At 53.8% G+C, this 18,849-nt stretch overlaps 2 protein-coding genes across 4 annotated transcripts; one reads left to right on the plus strand and one right to left on the minus strand.

The window, feature by feature from the left end:
* Nucleotides 1-593: 593 nt before the first annotated feature.
* TAFA3 (TAFA chemokine like family member 3) lies at nt 594-9,461 on the minus strand. Of its 2 annotated transcripts, none has more exons than XM_015148495.3 (6): nt 9,066-9,461; nt 7,724-7,781; nt 5,698-5,813; nt 4,876-5,025; nt 3,904-4,028; nt 594-2,418 (listed from the first exon to the last, which is right to left on the minus strand). In XM_015148495.3, the coding sequence occupies exons 3-6, from the start codon at nt 5,810-5,812 to the stop codon at nt 2,407-2,409; spliced, it is 402 nt and encodes a 133-aa protein (XP_015003981.1). In that variant the 5' UTR covers nt 5,813; nt 7,724-7,781; nt 9,066-9,461; the 3' UTR covers nt 594-2,406. The 2 variants fall into 2 exon arrangements, with proteins under 2 accessions (XP_015003981.1, XP_015003971.1); XM_015148485.3 differs by having other exon boundaries at nt 3,904-4,096.
* Nucleotides 9,462-11,441: 1,980 nt separating this feature from the next.
* On the plus strand, nt 11,442-18,477 carry PPM1J (protein phosphatase, Mg2+/Mn2+ dependent 1J). 2 transcript variants are annotated; one of them, XM_015148456.3, is made up of 10 exons: nt 11,442-13,448; nt 14,824-14,938; nt 15,441-15,728; nt 16,013-16,125; nt 16,416-16,500; nt 17,070-17,188; nt 17,383-17,446; nt 17,603-17,710; nt 17,856-18,007; nt 18,157-18,477. In XM_015148456.3, exons 1-10 carry the CDS (start codon nt 13,123-13,125, stop codon nt 18,302-18,304), a joined length of 1,518 nt encoding a protein of 505 aa, XP_015003942.2. In that variant the 5' UTR covers nt 11,442-13,122; the 3' UTR covers nt 18,305-18,477. The 2 variants fall into 2 exon arrangements, with proteins under 2 accessions (XP_015003942.2, XP_077807372.1); XM_077951246.1 differs by lacking the exon at nt 11,442-13,448 and adding an exon at nt 14,654-14,748.
* Nucleotides 18,478-18,849: the final 372 nt, after the last annotated feature.

An 18,849-nucleotide genomic window follows, 5' to 3' on the forward strand; every position in this document is an offset into this window, starting at 1 on the left:
AGGTTGGAGAACCCAGACTTTGGCTGAGGCAAAGGCTGGCAGTGGTTGGCAACTCAGGAGAGAGTTTGCATAGCATCATCCCCGCTATCAGGCCCAATCCCCAGCTCAGAGCCTACCAGCTTGTGGATGCAGCAGATGGGCAGGGGGCTCGAGCCCTCTCCCTCCCTCCTGGACACAGTCTTGAGGGTGCAGCATGAGTAGAGATAAGCCCCCCTTCTGGCCTCCGGAAGAACAGGTTGTTATTATCTGACTCTGCTAAAGCTGTCTCATTTGTAGCCTAAATAATTCACTCACCAATCTCTCAAGAAGCATTAGGAGAAAAACAAAACCTGACCCAGCCCTCATGCTCAGGTTCCCATTGCACAGAAGGCAGGCCAGGAGGCTGGGAGGCAGTCCCGCACTGCAGAGATGGCCTGCCTTCAAAGGTTCATGGGGTTGGCACCCTTCTGAAAAAAGACCCAGAGTCTGTTTCTGTGCAGCTAAGACTTGAGCTATTAATAAGACTAGCTTTTGCATTTTAAAGACATTTTAAAACAAAATAAAACAAAAAACAACAACAACAAAAACAAAGAATATGCAACAGAGACTGTATGTGAACTGCAAAGCTTGAAATATTTACTATCTGGCCTTTTCCAGAAAAAGCTTGCCAATCCCTTAATCCATCCCCACCCTCCATCCTCCAACCTTAAAGGAGGCAATGATGATCTTTGATCAACTCCCTGACTACCCTACCCCATGAGCCCACCATCTGCAGAGATTCTGAGTTGTGAATTCTGGTATTTACAGTCTAGTAAGAAGCTGGCACCATTGTTCACCCCACTGCCAAAAACAAGAAAATAAACTAGAGTAGGGCGAGAAAGGGGGAATATCAGTCTTGGTTCTACTGTGCGGGGAGGAAGGGAGAAGCTGAGACTCAGCCACAAACTATAATCTGATTTGTTTCTCTGAGGCTCAGAATTCAGCATTGTCCAGGTTGGTCTCTACTGACACTCCCCTCCCTAGGGCCTTGGTGATCTCAATGCCCACAGTCTCAGAGGCTGCAATTCTCTTACTGATGAGATATCTAAGTAGCCCATGCCTCTGAGGCCCTGAAGCCTGTGTATCATCCCTGAGCCATTTAGAGTGTCAGCCTGACTGCACTGACCTTTAATTCTAAACAGAGGTTCTAGCTTTTCACCCCTGCTGCCCGGCAGGGCCCTTTGAAAAGAGAAGACTCTAACCAGTTCTACGTCCCACCTAGAATCTCTCCTGGAGCCAGAGTCTTTGAGAATTATAGCCCAAAGACCCCAGAAGAGACGGGTCAGAGTGGCAAGCCAGCTGAGCCCCAGCTGTAACTGGGTTGAGTGACCTCTGGGTGTCATAAGACCTGCTTGATATTTTGGAGGATGAGAGTAGAGTGGAAACCAGATGGTCCCACATCCCTATGTGTGGATATTCTGGGTTATTTCATACAGGAGAACAGTGACCTTAGTAAAAGTCCCTGCTCTAGCATCTCCCAAGAAAAATGTTGCTGCTGTCTAGCCTGTACTTTGCTGGTTCCAGTAACTTGAGATAAAATTAACACGGGAGGCCTATGTTGGAATCCTATTATTCAGGCTAGTGGAAAATCATCAGTCTTAGAGGTTTGGGAGCCCAGGCTATGAGATCTTGGGCAAACTGCCTCACCTCTCTGGGGCTGTTTCCTCATCTGTTAAAATAAGCAAACAAACAAACAAAAAATCTGAGGTGCTTGGATGGAGGTGATTTGAAAGTCCTGTCCATCCCATACCTAATGAATGGCCCAAACCAGGCCATATCTGTGCCGAAGATTTGCTGGGAAGTTATTTGGCTTTATTTTTACTTTCCTTCCCCAAGTCAATCCAATCCCATCCAAATGAGATACCGCTGGTCTGGGATAAGGGGAGAATGTTTTCCTGCAACATGTTAGCAGCTTGCTGGGGATTCAGAACTGATGCGAAAGAGGGAGGTGGTGGGTGCTGAATGTGACCTCCTGTCTCTATGCCCTGTGGCCACGGGGTATCTGAAGAACTGTGGGAATCTCATTCCCAAACCCCCATCATGCCATAGCATGTGGCCCAGAAGCCACGGTCTGGTATCAAGTACTTTAACCTAAATTATCTAAATTGTCTGTCATCAACTCTCCAATTCAACTGGACATTCCTTAAGGGCAGGAATTGTGTGTTGACCTTCGTATCTCCAGAGAAGCCCAGCTCCACACCAGGTATGTGGTTGCAGATCCATCCATATCTGCTGAGCGGCTTAACTGAAATGCCCCGGAAAGACTGATGCTGCATTTGGCATGAGGCATGTAAGTGAATCCCCATCTTTCCTGGCTGATGACCGGATACCAATCTTCAGTCCATGGCTCAATCAAGCCTTTCTTGTCCAGGCCGTGACCCCCAAGAGCTATCGTGTGACCTGGTGAAGAAGCGATAAGGTAAGGTTAGAGAAGCGAATGCCTATTCCATTCCAGCATGCCAGAGACTACCCAGAATATGCAGGTCACTTAGAGGCCACTGCTGCTGATCCTCTCGCCCTAAAGCAGGCCGGACTGGGAAAGCATGGCCTGGTGACCGATGCAAACATACATCACACAAGCCTCCCCACTGTTTGCTTCAGAGTAGCTACCCAAATTGCAAGCACTTCCTTACAGGCTCCAAACCCACACTTATAACACGGTGACAAATGTCACAAGCTCTGTAGTGGGTCTCATTGTCTTCTGATGTTAAATATACTCAGAATGGCTGTCCCTCATCCCTGCCTACAGACAGAAAGAAGATGCTCTACTTTAGAGCCAGTCAAACTTTTTCTTGCTGTAGCTCCTTTTGTTCTGTGCTCTGTGAAAATGGTTGCTGTCTTCAGAAGCTGAAAGTTGTCTTTTTTTTTTTTTTTGAGAAGGAGTCTCACTCTGTCGCCCAGGCTGGAGTGCAGTGGCATGATCTCTGCTTACCACAACCTCTGCCTCCCAGGTTCGAGTGATTCTCCTGCCTCAGCCTCCCAAGTAGCTGGGATTACAGGCACGTGGCACCATGCCCAGCTAATTTTTGTATTTTTAGTAGAGACGGGGGTTTCACCATGTTGGCCAGGTTGGTCTTGAACTCCTGACTTCTTGATTCACCCTCCTTAGCCTCCCAAAGAGCTGGGATTACAGGCGTGAGCCACTGCACCCGGCCCTCCTTCTCTATTTTCTTCTGTGTTTGCTTGTTTGCTGCGTGTGGTGGCAGGGAGGGAAAGCCAAAGGCAGAGCCCTGGCTCGCTCCGTAGTGTCACTCTTCTGTACCAATGGTGATGACAGAGCAATGCAGCTGATTAACCATGACACACATGGAGCTGCTAACGAGTTTGATAAAAATTTAATTACCCCTTGTTCTGTGGGGCAGGCAGCAAACCATGAGAGTAATAATCCTCTTGGGTGCTGTGAGAGTAGACAGAGAAATCTGACTAGAGGAGGGTAGGTATGAACTGTAGGGAGTCAACAACAGTGAGAATGGGGTGGAGGTGGGGGACGGTCATGGCAGAGGTGAGTGGCAGAGTGGCTACTGTACCTGGAGTTCAGGTAGAAGTAGCAATTCCTCCCTCAATTATCTAGAAAATTTTTCCCATTCTCTATTATGCTTTTATAGGCCTGATATTTTCTGGAGGCAAACTAATTCCAGGCAGAGAAGAGGAAACCAGGGTATATGCACATCAAGAATCTTCCCAGCACACACTGGATTTCAAGTCCTGACCCCCCTAACTCCAGTCTCAGTGAGAACAGACCTAGGAGGACTGTCTGTGAATTTCATGGTTCACGATCTCACCTTGGGACACTGACATCCTAGACCTCCAAGGCTCCTGTGCCCCCTTCTCTGCCCCTGGTAGAGGGGGAAGGGGAGGGTGGGATGAGGTGCCCACCCAGGGTACCTTGGTGGTTTTGACTTTGTGTCCACTGCTGCAGCTCCATCCCGACAGGTCCGGGAGCACCTTACACTCCTCCCCCGGCAGGCAGGGCTCCATCTGACACCACCATCTCTGCAGGACGATGGAGGCTGTGGGAGCAGGAGGCGGAGTGCAGCTCTAGGGTCTCTCTGAGCACAGTGGGCAGCCAAGAGCAGGTCTGCGAATGAGGTGCACGTTTCCACACACCCCTGGCCTTGAGGCATGCATTTCCCTCGTCTTTCCCCTACTCCAGGCTGCCTAGAGAGGCAGTACTCAGGCTGAGGCCTGGGGACATAACCCCCAACTTTAATCCCACCAATCCCTGAATCTCCCCAGACAGTGAGGGGCGAAGGCAGGCAAAAGTGACTCTAAGGTGACCATGTCACTAGCATAGATGCACAACCAGTATACTCCCTCTGTGGTGTGTGAGCAAGGGTGTGAGTCGTCTGGAGGGGTCTACAGACCAGGAGTGTATAGCTGGCATAGCTGGTATGCGCATGACACAGTGGGCCATGCATGTATGGGGTGCCAAATGAGTGTGAGCGTATGAGTGTGGGTGTGAAGGATCACATGTGTCCACACAGGAAAGTGTGAGAGGAGGGCTGAGAAGGAGAGGAGGGTACACGGAGGTGGCCAGGGAAAGGAGCAGCAGGGGAAGGAGCTGGAGGAAGTGTGTGGACAGAGGAGTGGGGCTGTGTGAGGGAACGCGCCTGTGTGTGCACCAGGCAGAGGGCACGCGAGTGTGGGAGGCTGCGCGCATAACGAGAGTTTTTTTCATCTATGACACAGGGATGGCCACATCTGCCCTCTTCTCCCAGAGGGGGCCCCACCATTTGAGACTAATCATGAAAGCCCTGAGACGGGTATGAAATTGTATCCCCAGCAGATGGCGAGGCCTGAACAGGCCTCCTTATGGCTCGGCTCAGGGCCCTGCCCGGGTCCTGGCCTCTCACTCACCGTCCACGCAGGAGGGCTTTGCCCGCGTGGTGCCGGCCACCTGGCCAGAAAAACAGGAGCATTTCACCGTCTGGGAGCGCTCCTCGATGCGGTTTCGGTTGCAGCAGCGGTGAGCCGCAATCACCTCGCAGGTGCCCTGCTGCACAAGCACTGAGAGGAGCCGCCCAGGATCAGACGCCCAACACGCCCGACCCGCTCCCTCCCGCCACCCGGGCTGGCCTCCAGCCCCTCTTTCCTGCTTCAAGGAGGGCTATGGAAGAATGGAAGAGATGGCCAGTGGCGGGGGAGGAGGAAGTGGATGAAATCTTCCGGCCGCTTCACAGAGCTCCTACTCTTCCTCCCTCCCCGGTGAGACCGTGCTCTTCACCCTTTGGCAGAGCACGGCCTCTGGGCAGAAGACAGAGTCCCGCACCAGCCCCGCCTCCCCAGCTTCCTCAGGGTGAGGGCAAGGGCCCCAGGGCTTACAATGCGTGGGGAGGATCATCCGCTTACACAGGCTTTAGCCATCCCAGAAGGAAAACCACAGAATTAGGCCAGGAGGCTAGAGTTAAGCCCCCGCCCGAGGGCCTCTCTCACTACAGAACACCTTCCAGCCTGGAAGGAGAGGTGAGCAAAGGGTCTGCCCAGACCTTCTCTGGGGCAGGACAGCAGGGATGGGCAGAGTTCCCTGGGTAAAGAGCAGAGGAGGAACCGGAACCCCTAGAATCTCTGGATTTTACTCTGCCTCGGAGACCTGCCTGCTATGGAATACGGTGGAGTGGTGTCCAGCTCCCCAGGTGTCCTGGGAAACTCCCTCCCTGGGCCCTGCCACCTCCTCCAAACCTGTAGCAGTGGGAGGCTGCAAGGCAGCCAAGGTCAGGCGGGTCCACAGCCAGGTCAGGCACAGTGCCAGCAGCCAGCCGCCTGTGCTCCAGTTCCGCGCAACCCTCTCACTCATCCTGTGGAGAGAAGCACACATTCTGCTCAGCTCCAGGCAGAAGCTCCCCTGTGCCCAGCCTGGGCACCTTCTCTGTGCCACACACTCTGGGAGGCACAAAGATGGGGAGGAGGCACACCTTGTCCCCAGGCATCTTTCAACCTGGCACAGAGTCATGCAGGCAGTAATGAGTGCTACAGGAAGAGAAGGAGAGCCTTTGGAGGAGACGACATTTAAGACGCATCTTGGAGGATGAACTAGATATGGGCCCATGGAGGGCTGTGACATGGGAGGGACTATCATGCTGACTCCTACTCTTTGAGTGCTTGGTTCCAGCACTTCACATGCACACTCTTGAATTCTTCACAACTGTCCTACAAAGTAAGATTATTATTACCTGTTTTACAGATGAGCAAACCAAAGCTCAAAAAGCTGGGACATAACCTAAACAACCATCATTAAAAGACTGGCTGAATACATCATAAAGAGTCTGTACAAATGCAGTCCCATCCAGATAGCTGTAAAAAAACCAATGGGGAAATGCTTTATGTCCTGACACATGCAATGATCTCCAGTGATAATCCACTGTTAAGGGGGGAAAAAAAAGCAAAGTGTAGAATGGTGTGTATACAATGTGTATAAGACAGGCCAGGAGTGGTGGTTCACGCCTCTAATTCCAGCACTTTAGGAGGCCAGGGCAGGAGGATCACTTGAGGCCAGAAGTTCGAGACCAGCCTAGGCAACATAGCAAGACCCCATCTCTACAAAAAATTTAAAAATTAGTCAGGCATGGTGGTGCACACCTATTGTCCCGGCTACTCCAGAGGCTGAAGTGAGAGGATTGCTTGAGCCCAGGAGTTTGAGGCTGCAGTGATCTATGTCTGAGATACTGCAATCCAGCCTGGGCAACAGAGTGAGACCCCAGCTCAAAAATAAATATAATAAAATGTGTATAAAGGAAGGATTATCTATGTTGCTCAGATATGCATAAACTAGCTTTCAAAAATGTGTTTTAAAACTAGTGGCCGGGCACGGTGGCTCAAGCCTGTAATCCCAGCACTTTGGGAGGCCGAGACGGGCGGATCACGAGGTCAGGAGATCGAGACCATCCTGGCTAATACGGTGAAACCCCGTCTCTACTAAAAAATACAAAAAACTAGCCGGGCAAGGTGGCGGGCGCCTGTAGTCCCAGCTACTCAGGAGGCTGAGGCAGGAGAATGGCGTAAACCTGGGAGGAGGAGCTTGCAGTGAGCTGAGATCTGGCCACTGCACTCCAGCCTGGGCGACAGAGCGAGACTCCGTCTCAAAAAAAAAAAAAAAAAATTATTTGCCATCAAAAAGGGAAACTGGTTGGCTGGGAGATGGAGGTAGAAGAGAGGCATTTTTCTCCTGATTTATTTCTTGCTTTTTGAGCTTCCAACCACGAGAATGCAGTAGCACTTCAATTTAAACAGAATTTAAATTTAAAAAGGAAGAGATGAAACCAAGGCTAATAGAAGTTAAATGACTTGCGCAAGGCCAGGCAGCATGTGGGTGGAAGAGTCCAGAGCCTAGAAGCCTGCCCTCTGCCCACTGTACCACCTTGCCTCTGCTCGCTTCCCCTTTCCTTTTCCTCTTTCATCGTTGATGGTTTGGGCCTCCCAAAGCTACCCCGAAGGGCAGGCTGGAAATGGAGGGAATCCTAAGGAAGCAAGAGGCACAGAGTAGCTAGGAGCTGCCCAGTCATAGAAGGGGGTGGGAACAGTACCAGGAGGCAGCAAGGCCACAAGCTCAGGGGTGGGCCTGGAGCACTACTGGGCCCCCACTAGTGCCAGTGCAGCTTTGGGAATACCAGAGGCCAAACCAACTGCCAGGACCCAGTTGCTCGATGGATAGGGTACTTGATCTCTGTCCACCCCCGCTACTCTCCATCTTCAATGTCTCCTCACTCACCTTTTTGGGGATCTTTCAGTTTCTGTCTGTTCATCTGCTGGCCTCAGACTCACTCCACCTGGACAAGTAGGAAAGATTCTTAGGGGGTTGCAAAGGATAGAGGGAGCCCATGGCTCTGCAGGGGGTGAAGGAGAACCTGGGAGAGGGCAAGGGGGTGGGCTGGGCACTGAAGTTCAGCCCAATTCTGAAGCTGTTCTCAGGTGCCAGGGCAGGGACAGTCTCTTCTAGCCTGGGAATCTGGAGGGGACCTTGCAGACTCTGGGATCACACAGGGTGGTGAACCTGAGAAGGGTGGCCTGAGGGAGCTTCTCTATCCCAAGAGTGAAGCAGGGTGATGGTAGGAAGGAGTCTAAGAATCACGGCTGTCATCTCTCTGGCGTTGGGAGGGAGCTGAGGGTCAAGGAAGGAGCAGAATCTGACAGATTCCCGCTGGAAGAGGCACGTGGGAAAGAGTCCTGAGGCCCTGATCCTCTCTGCTTCCACCTCCTACCCACTATGGCCCCTGCTTCCTGGACTCACATGGAGCTGGCTTGGCTTAGCCATCCTCGCCCCCATTCCCACTCCAGAGGACTAGAATGGGGACACTTCAGGTCCCTGAGCCTTTGAAGGCCACAGCCTCCAATAGCTTTCCATGTCTCCCTAAGAACCTCTCTTCCCTCACCGCTCTAAAGGGAGGCAGAACTGAAACATATAGGATGGTGGGGTCCCATAAGGACAGAGACCCCTGAGTCCTAGCTCCCAGGAGTGAGAGCATAAGAGGGATCTGGAGGAAGACAGAGGAAGAGGTGCCAACTCCCAGGGGATGGGTGTGCTCCGTGGGCTGAGATTCCCACCCTTCTAGATGTGCCTCTTTTCTGAGTAGGCATCTCTTCTCCCTGCCCTCTAGGAACCCTCCTTTTGACCATCACAAATGCAGCTTTGTCTTCTCTCAGGTGATCCTATTTCCCTCTGAGCTGCAACATCCTCCAGTCCAACTCAGGCATCTCCCCTAGGAGCCCCAAGGCCCCAAAGACCTCGGTGGGATGGGCAGCAGAGGGGTGGGGGGTGTTCATTTGGGCTCTCATCCCTGGCATTCTATTCCCTCCCCCCACCCTGGAAACTGCCGGACATAGAAGCTTCTGGGATTTGTTTTTCGACTTCCATGCTCCTGCCTCAGTTTCCTAGCCTATTTTTCCTAAACCCCAATCCAGGGGTTTAGTGAGGCCGAGTTAACAGCCTGCATTATAAGGGTTTGAGGATGTGAACCACAAGAACCTTCAACCTTTCTTCACCTTCTCTCCCCACAAACCCCCCTAACACCTACTCATTCCTCCATATTCTGAGCCCCACACCTGGGACCTACCTGCTCCACGGTGGTGCCCACTGGTTCGACCTGCTGGCCTGAAGTCTTCCTTGCCCCTGAGCCAGGGACCAACACTCCGAAAGACAGACTTTGGGAGGGAGCGGCCAGCTTGGGTGCTGTCTAGTCTGGAGCCCCGTCCCCTTCACCAAGTTGCTGCGCCCCGGGACAGCGGGGTTCTGGTCAGGCAGGTTGGCATCATCCGCAGGGCGGGCCCGGCTCTGGGCACAGGGGAGCTCCGGGCCCGGCCCGCCAGCTCTGCAGAACTCAGCCGGGTTTTTTCCAAGGTTCCTGCCGGCAGGCTGGGGAGCGCGCAGCCGCCGCCGCAACCGCCGCCTCGCCCCGGGCTATCCCGTCTCCTCCAGCCCGGCGTGGGCGCCGCCGCCTCCTTCGGGACAGCGCCAGGCGCTCGGCTGAGCGGATGGGCACAGCCGGGACGCAGCGGCCCCTGGCGGCCGAGGGCAAGAGGAAGGGAGAGAGGACATCCGGCCCCCGCAAGTTCAGTGCGGTTGGACACCTCCCTGGTGCAGGCCAGGCAACTCAGAGGAGGTCCCTCAAAACCCTCAAGGTCTCGTGGCCCTCAGTGCCCTGGCTCAGGGGAGCTGGAGGTGCTGGGGGAAAAGGAGCTGGGAGTGACGAGTGATTGACTATACCCTCAGGGTTTTTGAGCTTTGAAGATTGCAGAACTGCATTGTCCAAGACTGTAGCCACTAGTGGCATATTGATATTTAAATTTAAATCTAAATTAATTAAATAAAACTCAAAATTCAGTTCCTCATTAGCATGCACCATATTTCAAATGCTCAATAGCCACACGAAGATAGGGACTGCTGTATTGGACAGAGCCGATGTAGAACATTCCCGTCAATGCGCAAAGTTCTGTTCGACAGCACTCTTCTAGATTGATATTTAGGAGGGATAGTGAATATCTCTTCCTCTCCCAGGAGTGGTGCTCTCAGGGGCTGGGAGGGCTAGAGGAAGTATAAGGGCGTGGGCATTAGGCAGGAGGACAGTAGTAGGCTATGAATGGTCCCTATGGATGATAACTGTGAATACCAACATGGGAACTAAACTCTGAGACCTAGTTTCTTGTTTCCCTTCCTTCCTTTCTTCCTTCCTTCCTTCCTACTTTCCTTCTTTCCTTCCTTCTTTCCTTCCTTCCTTCTTTCATTCTTTTTCCTTTCTTTTTTATTTTTATTTTTTGTGGGGGGCCAGGGTCTCATCACTCTGTCACCCAGATCTTGGTTCATTGTAATCTCCACCTCCTGGGCTCAAATGATTCTCCCATGTCATCCTACTGAGTAGCTGGGACTATAGGCGTAGTCTGTAGTGCACTACCAAGCCAGGGTTTATTTTTTGTATTTTTTGTAGAGACAGGGTTTTGCTATGTTGCCCAGGCTGGTCTTGAACTCCTGGACTCAACTGATCCATCCACCATGGCCTCCCAAAGTGCTGGGATTACAGGCGTGAGCCACGACTCCTGGCCTGAGACCCAGTTTCTTTATCAGAAAAATTGTAATGTAATTAATTGCAACTGAATAATTCTTTACAGGGATCTATTCTGGATGCGAAAGTATTAGACAAATGAGAGGGAGTTGTGTTCTGTGAATTGGAAGGAACTTTCCTCTTAGTTTAAGAGGCCTTTGGGTTTGGGGTGATGTGAAGGGGAGAGACAAGACAGAAGATGACCAGTTCTGGGCCCTGAGCCACCAACGTGGCCTGAGATAAAGGGGCCTGTCTTGAGGCTGTCCAGTCCCCCTCCTTGGCTCAAGCTTCACGCTCCCCCGGCAGGGCCAGTCACTGAGCAGAGTCTCGCTCTTCACAGAGAAAAACATCCCACAAGTCTGCTTCTTCGTACCCCACCCCCTTTTCCCTCTCACTTTCCGCTGCCTGAGGGATGAGTAGAGGTGATAACCTCACCAGGTTCTGGGACAGTCTGAGGATGGAGGAGGCATAATGATGTCAGGAATAGGAGGTGAGAGGTTCAGAGAGAGGGGAGCCTTAGGATGAGGCCATGGCTGGGGGCTGTTCTGGAGCTGCAGGGAGCTGTCATCCCCTGCTGGTCATCTGGTGCTGGGGCTGGGGGGTCTCTGGGCTTACCTCTGCGGACCTCTTGCAGCCACACCATGGTGCTAGAAAGGGCAGGGAATAGGAAGCTGGGTGACACCAAGAAGCGGTAAGTAAACTGTCCCAGAAACACTGAATAATAAAAAACAACCAGGAGTTATATTTGTTTCTTCAGTTGCTGGCTTGCTGCTGCTGTTATTTATCTGAGAGTTGGTTTCAGTTTTTCTCAAATAGCAGGGGAAAACCTATAGAAGCAGGTTGTTCTTTGTCCCTGTCTGCCTTTGCTGCTCTGTTTGCCTTGGGGTCTGTTTTTTGTTTTTTTTTTTCTCTCCTGTGACTTCTTTTCCTCTGGCTGTCTGCCCAAAGCTCAGGTGCAACATAGCAGGCACAGTAAGTCTACCAACCTGAATGACCACTGTGGGATCTTTATTTGGAAGATGCCAAGAAAGTCATCCCTTCTGGGGACACAGTTTAGCCTGGGGAACAGAGTGGGATGTGGTCAGGAAACACATGGCCGACAGAGCCCAGAAAAGTTCCAGCCGTGAACTGGATGTAGTAGTCCCTAATGGCTACCTCCAACTTTCACCATGGCCACAACAGCCTTGTCCCCATTTGAGATGTGTGGGTGGGTGGTGTCTGTGGATACCCAGTGATCAACTTTCTGATAGGAGATTTAGAGACAGAGCTCTTGTGGCATCAGGTCAGTATCACCCTCTCCTAGAGGGGAGAAATTAGGAAGAACAGGCAGCCAACCAGTCGCTGGGCTCGGTCCTGGTCTTCCAGCGAGTGGGCTTTTACTCTTCTTAGACAAAGGCTTAGCCTGGCCTCTGTCTCCCCCTGGCGGCAGACATAGAACTTGCTTAGCATTCCCGGACAGCTCTCAGCCCTGGCCCCAAGAGAAGGATGGGAGGGGAGGAACCCCCACTCCTCTCTCTGCCATTGATCTCTTTTCTAGCCCTTCCTCCCTGATCCGGAGAACTAAGCTTGCTTCTTAAGACAGAGCAGGTTTGAATGGCAGGAGGCAGACATAGGTGTGAATCTTTCACTGACTGTGTGACCTCTTGGGGCAAGTCACGGTAAAATGACAAGAAGCGTCCGGTCCTGCCTCATCCATGAAACTGATAGAAAAAAACCCACCTTGAAGGATTGGTGTGCAGGATAAATAACCTAATAATGTATGGAACGTGCTTTATAAAGAGCCTAGTAGGCAGTACGTCTTCAACAAATAGTATTTGTTATGTTGTTTTTATCCTATTAATAGCTAGTCCTGCTGTGATCAGGGAAGGTCTACATTGTGGGAAAGACCTGGGTTCTGAGAGAGAAAGGAGGGTGGGAGTGGCACCCTCTAGATCCCTCTAGAGGGATCTAGAGGTGGTCTTCATGGGGAACAGCGCATCAGGAGCCCAGGAATCTACCCCGGCTCCTGATTCCGGGGTGGTCGGCTGCAGCCTGGTTATTATCCCCGCACCCCCACCCGGTACCAGCTTGCCCGCTCTCGCTCCAGCAGCCCCATCCAGAGGTGGTGTCACACCTGGCGCCTCATACCAGCGGCTCCGAAGCTCCTATTTTGCTCTGAGGTCATTAGCTCCATGGCTCTCTGGGCAGGCTGGCCACACCGAACCAAGAGCGAGGAGACCGCACCCCCTTGTCCCTCAGCCCCTGTCACAATGGAGACGTTCTAGCTGATGTCTAATCTAGCGCACGGCTGAAATAAGGTTTCCTTCTCTCCGCCCCCTTCCCACAGCAACAGAACCTACCCCTAAGAAACGGAGGCGGGGCCAAGCCGAAATGGGGCGGGGCAGAGGCCGGGGGTCCGTGCGCCCGTTCCTGGGGTGGCCCAGAGCAAGGGCAAGTTTCGCCCGGGACCCGCCCAGCTGGCCGGGAGCCAGTAGCCGGGAAGGGCCGGCTGGCGCGAGCACCGCCCACCCCGAGTCCTGGGGGCGGGGCCTGGGCGGGGGCGGGGCCGCGGCCGAGGGCGGGGCAGGGAGGCAGCATGCTAAACCGGGTGCGCTCGGCCGTGGCGCACCTGGTGAGCTCTGGGGGCGCTCCGCCTCCGCGCCCCAAATCCCCGGACCTGCCCAACGCCGCCTCGGCGCCGCCCGCTGCCGCTCCAGAAGCGCCCAGGAGCCCTCCTGCGAAGGCTGGGAGCGGGAGCGCGACGCCCGCGAAGGCTGTTGAGACTCGAGCGAGCTTCTCCAGACCGACCTTTCTGCAGCTGAGCCCCGGGGGGCTGCGACGCGCGGATGACCACGCGGGCCGGGCTGTGCAAAGCCCCCCGGACACGGGCCGCCGCCTGCCCTGGAGCACAGGCTACGCCGAGTGAGCGCCCCCTGGGGCACCCAAACCAGGATGGGACTCCCACCCCTCTCCCCAGCTCTGCATCCCCGGCGCTAGGACGCGTTCCCCACGCCGCGTCCAGGCCAGGAGCTCCCTTTTCCCAGGACCTTTGCTATCCTCTGGTCTTCGTGCCGCACCCCCTCCCAGCCCACTTTCCAGTCGGGCGCAGCCTATGTCACCTTCTTCAGGTCCTTCCCGCTCATTGACTGCCCTCGCTCACGCTGCCTCAGGACCTGTTCTCCCCCAGAGCCCGGAGGGCGGAGGGCCCTGCGAAGGATGAGTTGGCCAGTTCCCAGTGGCGGCCCGGCAGCTTAAAGGCTAGGGGAGAAGGGGTTTCACGAAGGAGCGGGGTTCTTTTTATTAGGGGACATAGCGGTTGGGAAGATTCGCTCACCCGCTTCCCGGCTCCAGCGCCCCAGTTCCCTGTCCCTCTTACCGTAGTTCCCCTCCCCCTCCACGCCCAGAAATAGCCCGCGACACCAGCAGGCCGTCAGCTTCCCCAGGGGCGGGGAACTGGGGAAGCGGGGAGGGGACGCCCGGGGTAGAGGAGGGTCCCATTTAGATGCCTCTCAGCCTGCCAACTCGTGCTAGCCTGGCAAAGAAGCGGACCCCCTGGCCGGACCGGCCGGCTTGCCCCCAGGCTGTGTGTATTTTTAATGCATCTGTCGGGAACGCAGAGCACCGAGGGAGCTGGGGGCGCTGAGTTCGCTGAGGAAGGTGGCTGGTGGCCCATGGACCCACCACCACCTCCCTTAGCCTCCGGTGTGGGAGGAGCTTGTGGGTATGTGGTTTCTGCCCAGTCCAGGTGGGCTTCCACTTCTACTCTATTTCAATTCCTCTTTCCCAATCTGGGCTGGAGAACTTCCTCATTGTCAAGGCAGCAGAAACTTTCGCTGGATGGTTTTAGGATAAGGGTGGGTGTGCCCATGAGGATGAGGTGCTGGGGACAAGGCACTGGCAGAGTTGATAGTGGTTGAGGGTGAGATGTAGGGTGTAGCTAGCAGGGAAATAAAACTTCTGCTACCATCTAGCCCCTCCCCCAGAAGCACCACTAGGAATGCCTTTCATTTTCTTTTTTCTTTTTTGCCAGGGATGGGGGAAGTGAGGCAGGCAGGGGACATAGGGGTTGGCCAGAAGCTCCTGCTGGCCTTTCTGTGAGGTGGTAGGGCCGGCCACCCAAACAGTACTCCTTGCACCTTGCCAGCCCTCCCTTCTCCTCCCTCTGGCCTGGATCCCAGGTGGCTGTGACCTTTCTCAGCTTGGCCAGCAGGCACAGGAGACGGTGTGTGTCTAAGGTGGGGGTTATTCCAGGACCTGGTCTGGTTTCCAACCTGATGTGGTCATTCTGGCCTGGCAGGGTCATCAATGCTGGCAAGAGTCGGCACAATGAGGACCAGGCTTGCTGTGAAGTGGTGTATGTGGAAGGTCGGAGGAGTGTTACAGGGGCACCTAGGGAGCTTAGCCGAGGCCAGGTAAGCCCGGATCCCCTTTCCCAGACTCCAGAGACACAGTGACACCTCTCCCCAGGGACTCAGGCCTCTGGTTTTAAATCTGAGCCATGTGGAAGACCTGACTAAATCACTGGCTTTCTACCTTCTGGCACAGAACCTTTACCTGGCATTCATCAGTTAGATTCCACCATGTAAGCATGCATGTTACTTTCCCACCTAAAATGTAGAGGCTCACATATTTATGGATGATTTAATTGCCACTGCTGAGTTTTGGATCTGTTATCCTCTGAGTTTGGCTTTTTGAGCCTTTGCTTTCTCTTGATACATAGGAAGCCTTATGTGAATAAGTGAATAAACCTAATTTGCCTTCAGTAGCAAATACTGACTTCTCAGATGTTTGTATGGATGCCCAGAGTCTCGTTCTTCTCCTGGCATCACACACACACACACACACACACACACACACAAAAAAAAAAAAAAAAAACAAACAAACACAACTCACCTCCAACTTTTCCTCCACCAGGGACTCTGCTTCTACTACTGGGGCCTATTTGATGGTCACGCAGGGGGTGGAGCTGCTGAAATGGCCTCACGGCTCCTGCATCGCCATATCCGAGAGCAGCTAAAGGACCTGGTAGAGATACTTCAGGACCCTTCGCCACCACCCCTCTGCCTCCCGACCACCCCGGGGACCCCAGATTCCTCCGATCCCTCTCACTTGCTTGGCCCTCAGTCCTGCTGGTCTTCACAGAAGGAAGTGACCCACGAGAGCCTGGTAGTGGGAGCCATTGAGAATGCCTTCCAGCTCATGGTGAGTGGGTGACCTGGGCCAAGGGTCTGCTAGGCAACCACTCTGGCCAACTCTGTGTGGAAGCCAGGTGGCCTAAGGGGGTTACGCTGAGAACCCACAACACCTTTGAGAGCCTGGTTCAGAGGGGAGGGAGAAGGGGCAGTTATGCCCCAGTCTTCCCTCCTGTCTTCCAGTGTAGCCTGGCTGGGCCCGTTGATTCCTACAGGTGGAGGGGGTAGGGGGAGGGTGACTGTATGCCTGGAACCTCTCCTTCTACCCACCTCTGACCCTTCCTTGTGTGGCAGGATGAGCAGATGGCCCGGGAGCGGCGTGGCCACCAAGTGGAGGGGGGCTGCTGTGCACTGGTTGTGGTCTACCTGCTAGGCAAGGTGTACGTGGCCAATGCAGGCGATAGCAGGTATGGGGGAGGGGGCTCTGAGAGTGGCTACAGAGGGCCACACTCTCTGGGATGGGGGAATACAGGAGAGTGAGGTGGCAAGGGCTAAAAATCAAGACTGGAGGGAGTCAAGAGGGGTGACAGACATAAGGAGTGGCCTGAAATAGCCATTGGGTGGGGTCGGGGGCAGATATGGGGGTCTGGGTAAGGAATCTGAAAGGTCATTATGGAGACAGTCTGATCTTTCTGGAATTTTTCATGAATGGGTCTGAAGAGAACCAGGTCCCAATTCCTTTTCTTTCTTTGGGCAGGGCCATCATTGTCCGGAATGGTGAAATCATTCCAATGTCCCGAGAGTTTACCCCGGAGACTGAGCGCCAGCGTCTTCAGCTGCTTGTAAGTAGGAACCAAACTCCCTACCCTCATTCTTTGTCGGGTCTTGTGCCTCCCTGCACCCCATGGACCTGAGAACTCTCACACCCCCACCACAGGCACAGAAAGCACCTTACTGGGAAGGCCGCTGTGTGGACTATGAAGTGCGGGGCTGAGCCGGTGGGAGGCTGCAGTACTGGGTTGATCCAGTGCTCCCACTGTGGCCCCAGCTGAGGCTGGAAGTAGAGACTGAGGTGGGGGAAGGGAACAGCAAAGGCCCCTGAGAGGCAGTACGGCTTAGTGCCTAAACGTAGGTGGCTGTGGAGCTGGAAGCCCAGGATGCATCCTGGTCTGAGTGCTTTGCTAATTGTGTGACCTCAGCAATTCCCTCCCTTAACCTCTGTGCATCAATAGTTCCTGCCTTAAGGGCTATTGTGAGGAGTAAATGAGTTAATACTGCTAATATTAGAATAATGTGTGGCACATGGTAAACTCTATTTAAGGGTCTGCTGTAGTTAATGTCATCTATATACCAGCGTGTGCTGTGAGCATAATGCTCCCTGGCTCTCTATTCTGATCATCCCTAACTCTAGGGCTTCCTGAAACCAGAGCTGCTAGGCAGTGAATTCACCCACCTTGAGTTCCCCCGCAGAGTTCTGCCCAAGGAGCTGGGGCAGAGGATGTTGTACCGGGACCAGAACATGACCGGCTGGTAACACTTCCCTCAGAGCTGGGGCCCGTTCCCATGGCAACACAACCAGCCCCTCGCCCGCAGCAAGGTGGAAGCTGGAGGCTGGGAGTTGGGAGGATGTGGCCTTTCTAAGGGGTTTGTGTGAGGGTGCGCAGCTCCTAGGGGAGAGGGACTTTGATGCCTGGGTGATGCCTCCTCTACTCCCCCCTCCCCAGGGCCTACAAAAAGATCGAGCTGGAGGATCTCAGGTTTCCTCTGGTCTGTGGGGAGGGCAAAAAGGTAAACTCCATGGTAGAGGTGGGAGAGGGCAGGAGGACCTGTCACAACTTGTCTAGGGAGGTGGAGGTTCTACCTGAGGGTAGGGGTGGAAGGGATCTTTGGTCTCAGAGAATCTGGCAGAGGACTAGAGTGGCACTCCCTCCTCATTTCTTTCAGGCTCGGGTGATGGCCACCATTGGGGTGACCCGAGGCTTGGGAGACCACAATCTTAAGGTCTGCAGTTCCACCCTGCCCATCAAGCCTTTTCTCTCCTGCTTCCCTGAGGTGAGCCATACGGTGGTCCCCCTTAAACCACCTCTTGCCTTCTCTGGGGGTCTCAGGCCAGCTTTCATCTGCAGTCCCTTTATCCCCAGGCTCCCTGTCCAGCAAACCCCACACCTCAATCCTCTCCGCCCTTTTCTCCCACCAGGTACGAGTATATGACCTGACGCAATATGAGCATTGCCCAGATGATGTACTAGTCCTGGGAACAGATGGCCTGTGGGATGTCACTACTGACTATGAGGTGGCTGCCACTGTGGACAGGGTGCTGTCGGCCTATGAGCCCAATGACCATAGCAGGTAGGGGCTGCATGGCATGGTGGTAAGGGGATGGCACTGGTGAAGGAAGGGTCAAAGGGAAGCAATGCTTGGGACCCCACATGTGGGCCTGTGTATCTGTCTTCCCACATACATGTTGGTACATGAATGTGCATGTGTGCTTCTGGCAGGTATACAGCTCTGGCCCAAGCTCTGGTCCTGGGGGCCCGGGGTACCCCCCGGGACCGTGGCTGGCGTCTCCCCAACAACAAGCTGGGTTCCGGGGATGACATCTCTGTCTTCGTCATCCCCCTGGGAGGGCCAGGCAGTTACTCCTGAGGGGCTGAACATCATCCCTCCCACCACCATCCCAGCCTCTCCATACTTACTCTTCTCACAGCCCAAATTCTGAAGTTGTCTCCCTGACCCTTCTTTAGTGGCAGCTTAACTGAAGAAGGGATGCCTGCTATATCCAAAATTATAGCTATTGGCAAATAAACCAGATGGATAAAGGTGTGTGTCTTTATTTGCTTTGACTAGAAACTGAAAGATAAGAAGAAAGCTCTGTGGGGTGGTGGAAAGAGCACCAGAACAGTTCTAGAAATGTGGTATTCCCCAGGTTCTTTATTCCGCCCGCCACTCTTTCCACTCCACGCATTTGCTGTGAGTGTCACTGGCCACTTCTGTGGCTTCACCCATCTGCCCAGACCCTTCCTGAGCTTTAGATCCACACATTCCAGTCATCTCCTGGACAGCCCGCTGGCACTTCAATTCAAATACCTCAAACTAAATTCACCACTGCCCTCCATAACATGTTCCTTCTCCTGGTATATCCCCTCAATGTGCACCAGCTCTGCTGCTCCAGTTAGAAATCCTGGAGTTGG

This window comes from Macaca mulatta, chromosome 1, assembly GCF_049350105.2.
Source record: "Macaca mulatta isolate MMU2019108-1 chromosome 1, T2T-MMU8v2.0, whole genome shotgun sequence".
NCBI classification, from domain to species: domain Eukaryota; kingdom Metazoa; phylum Chordata; class Mammalia; order Primates; family Cercopithecidae; genus Macaca; species Macaca mulatta.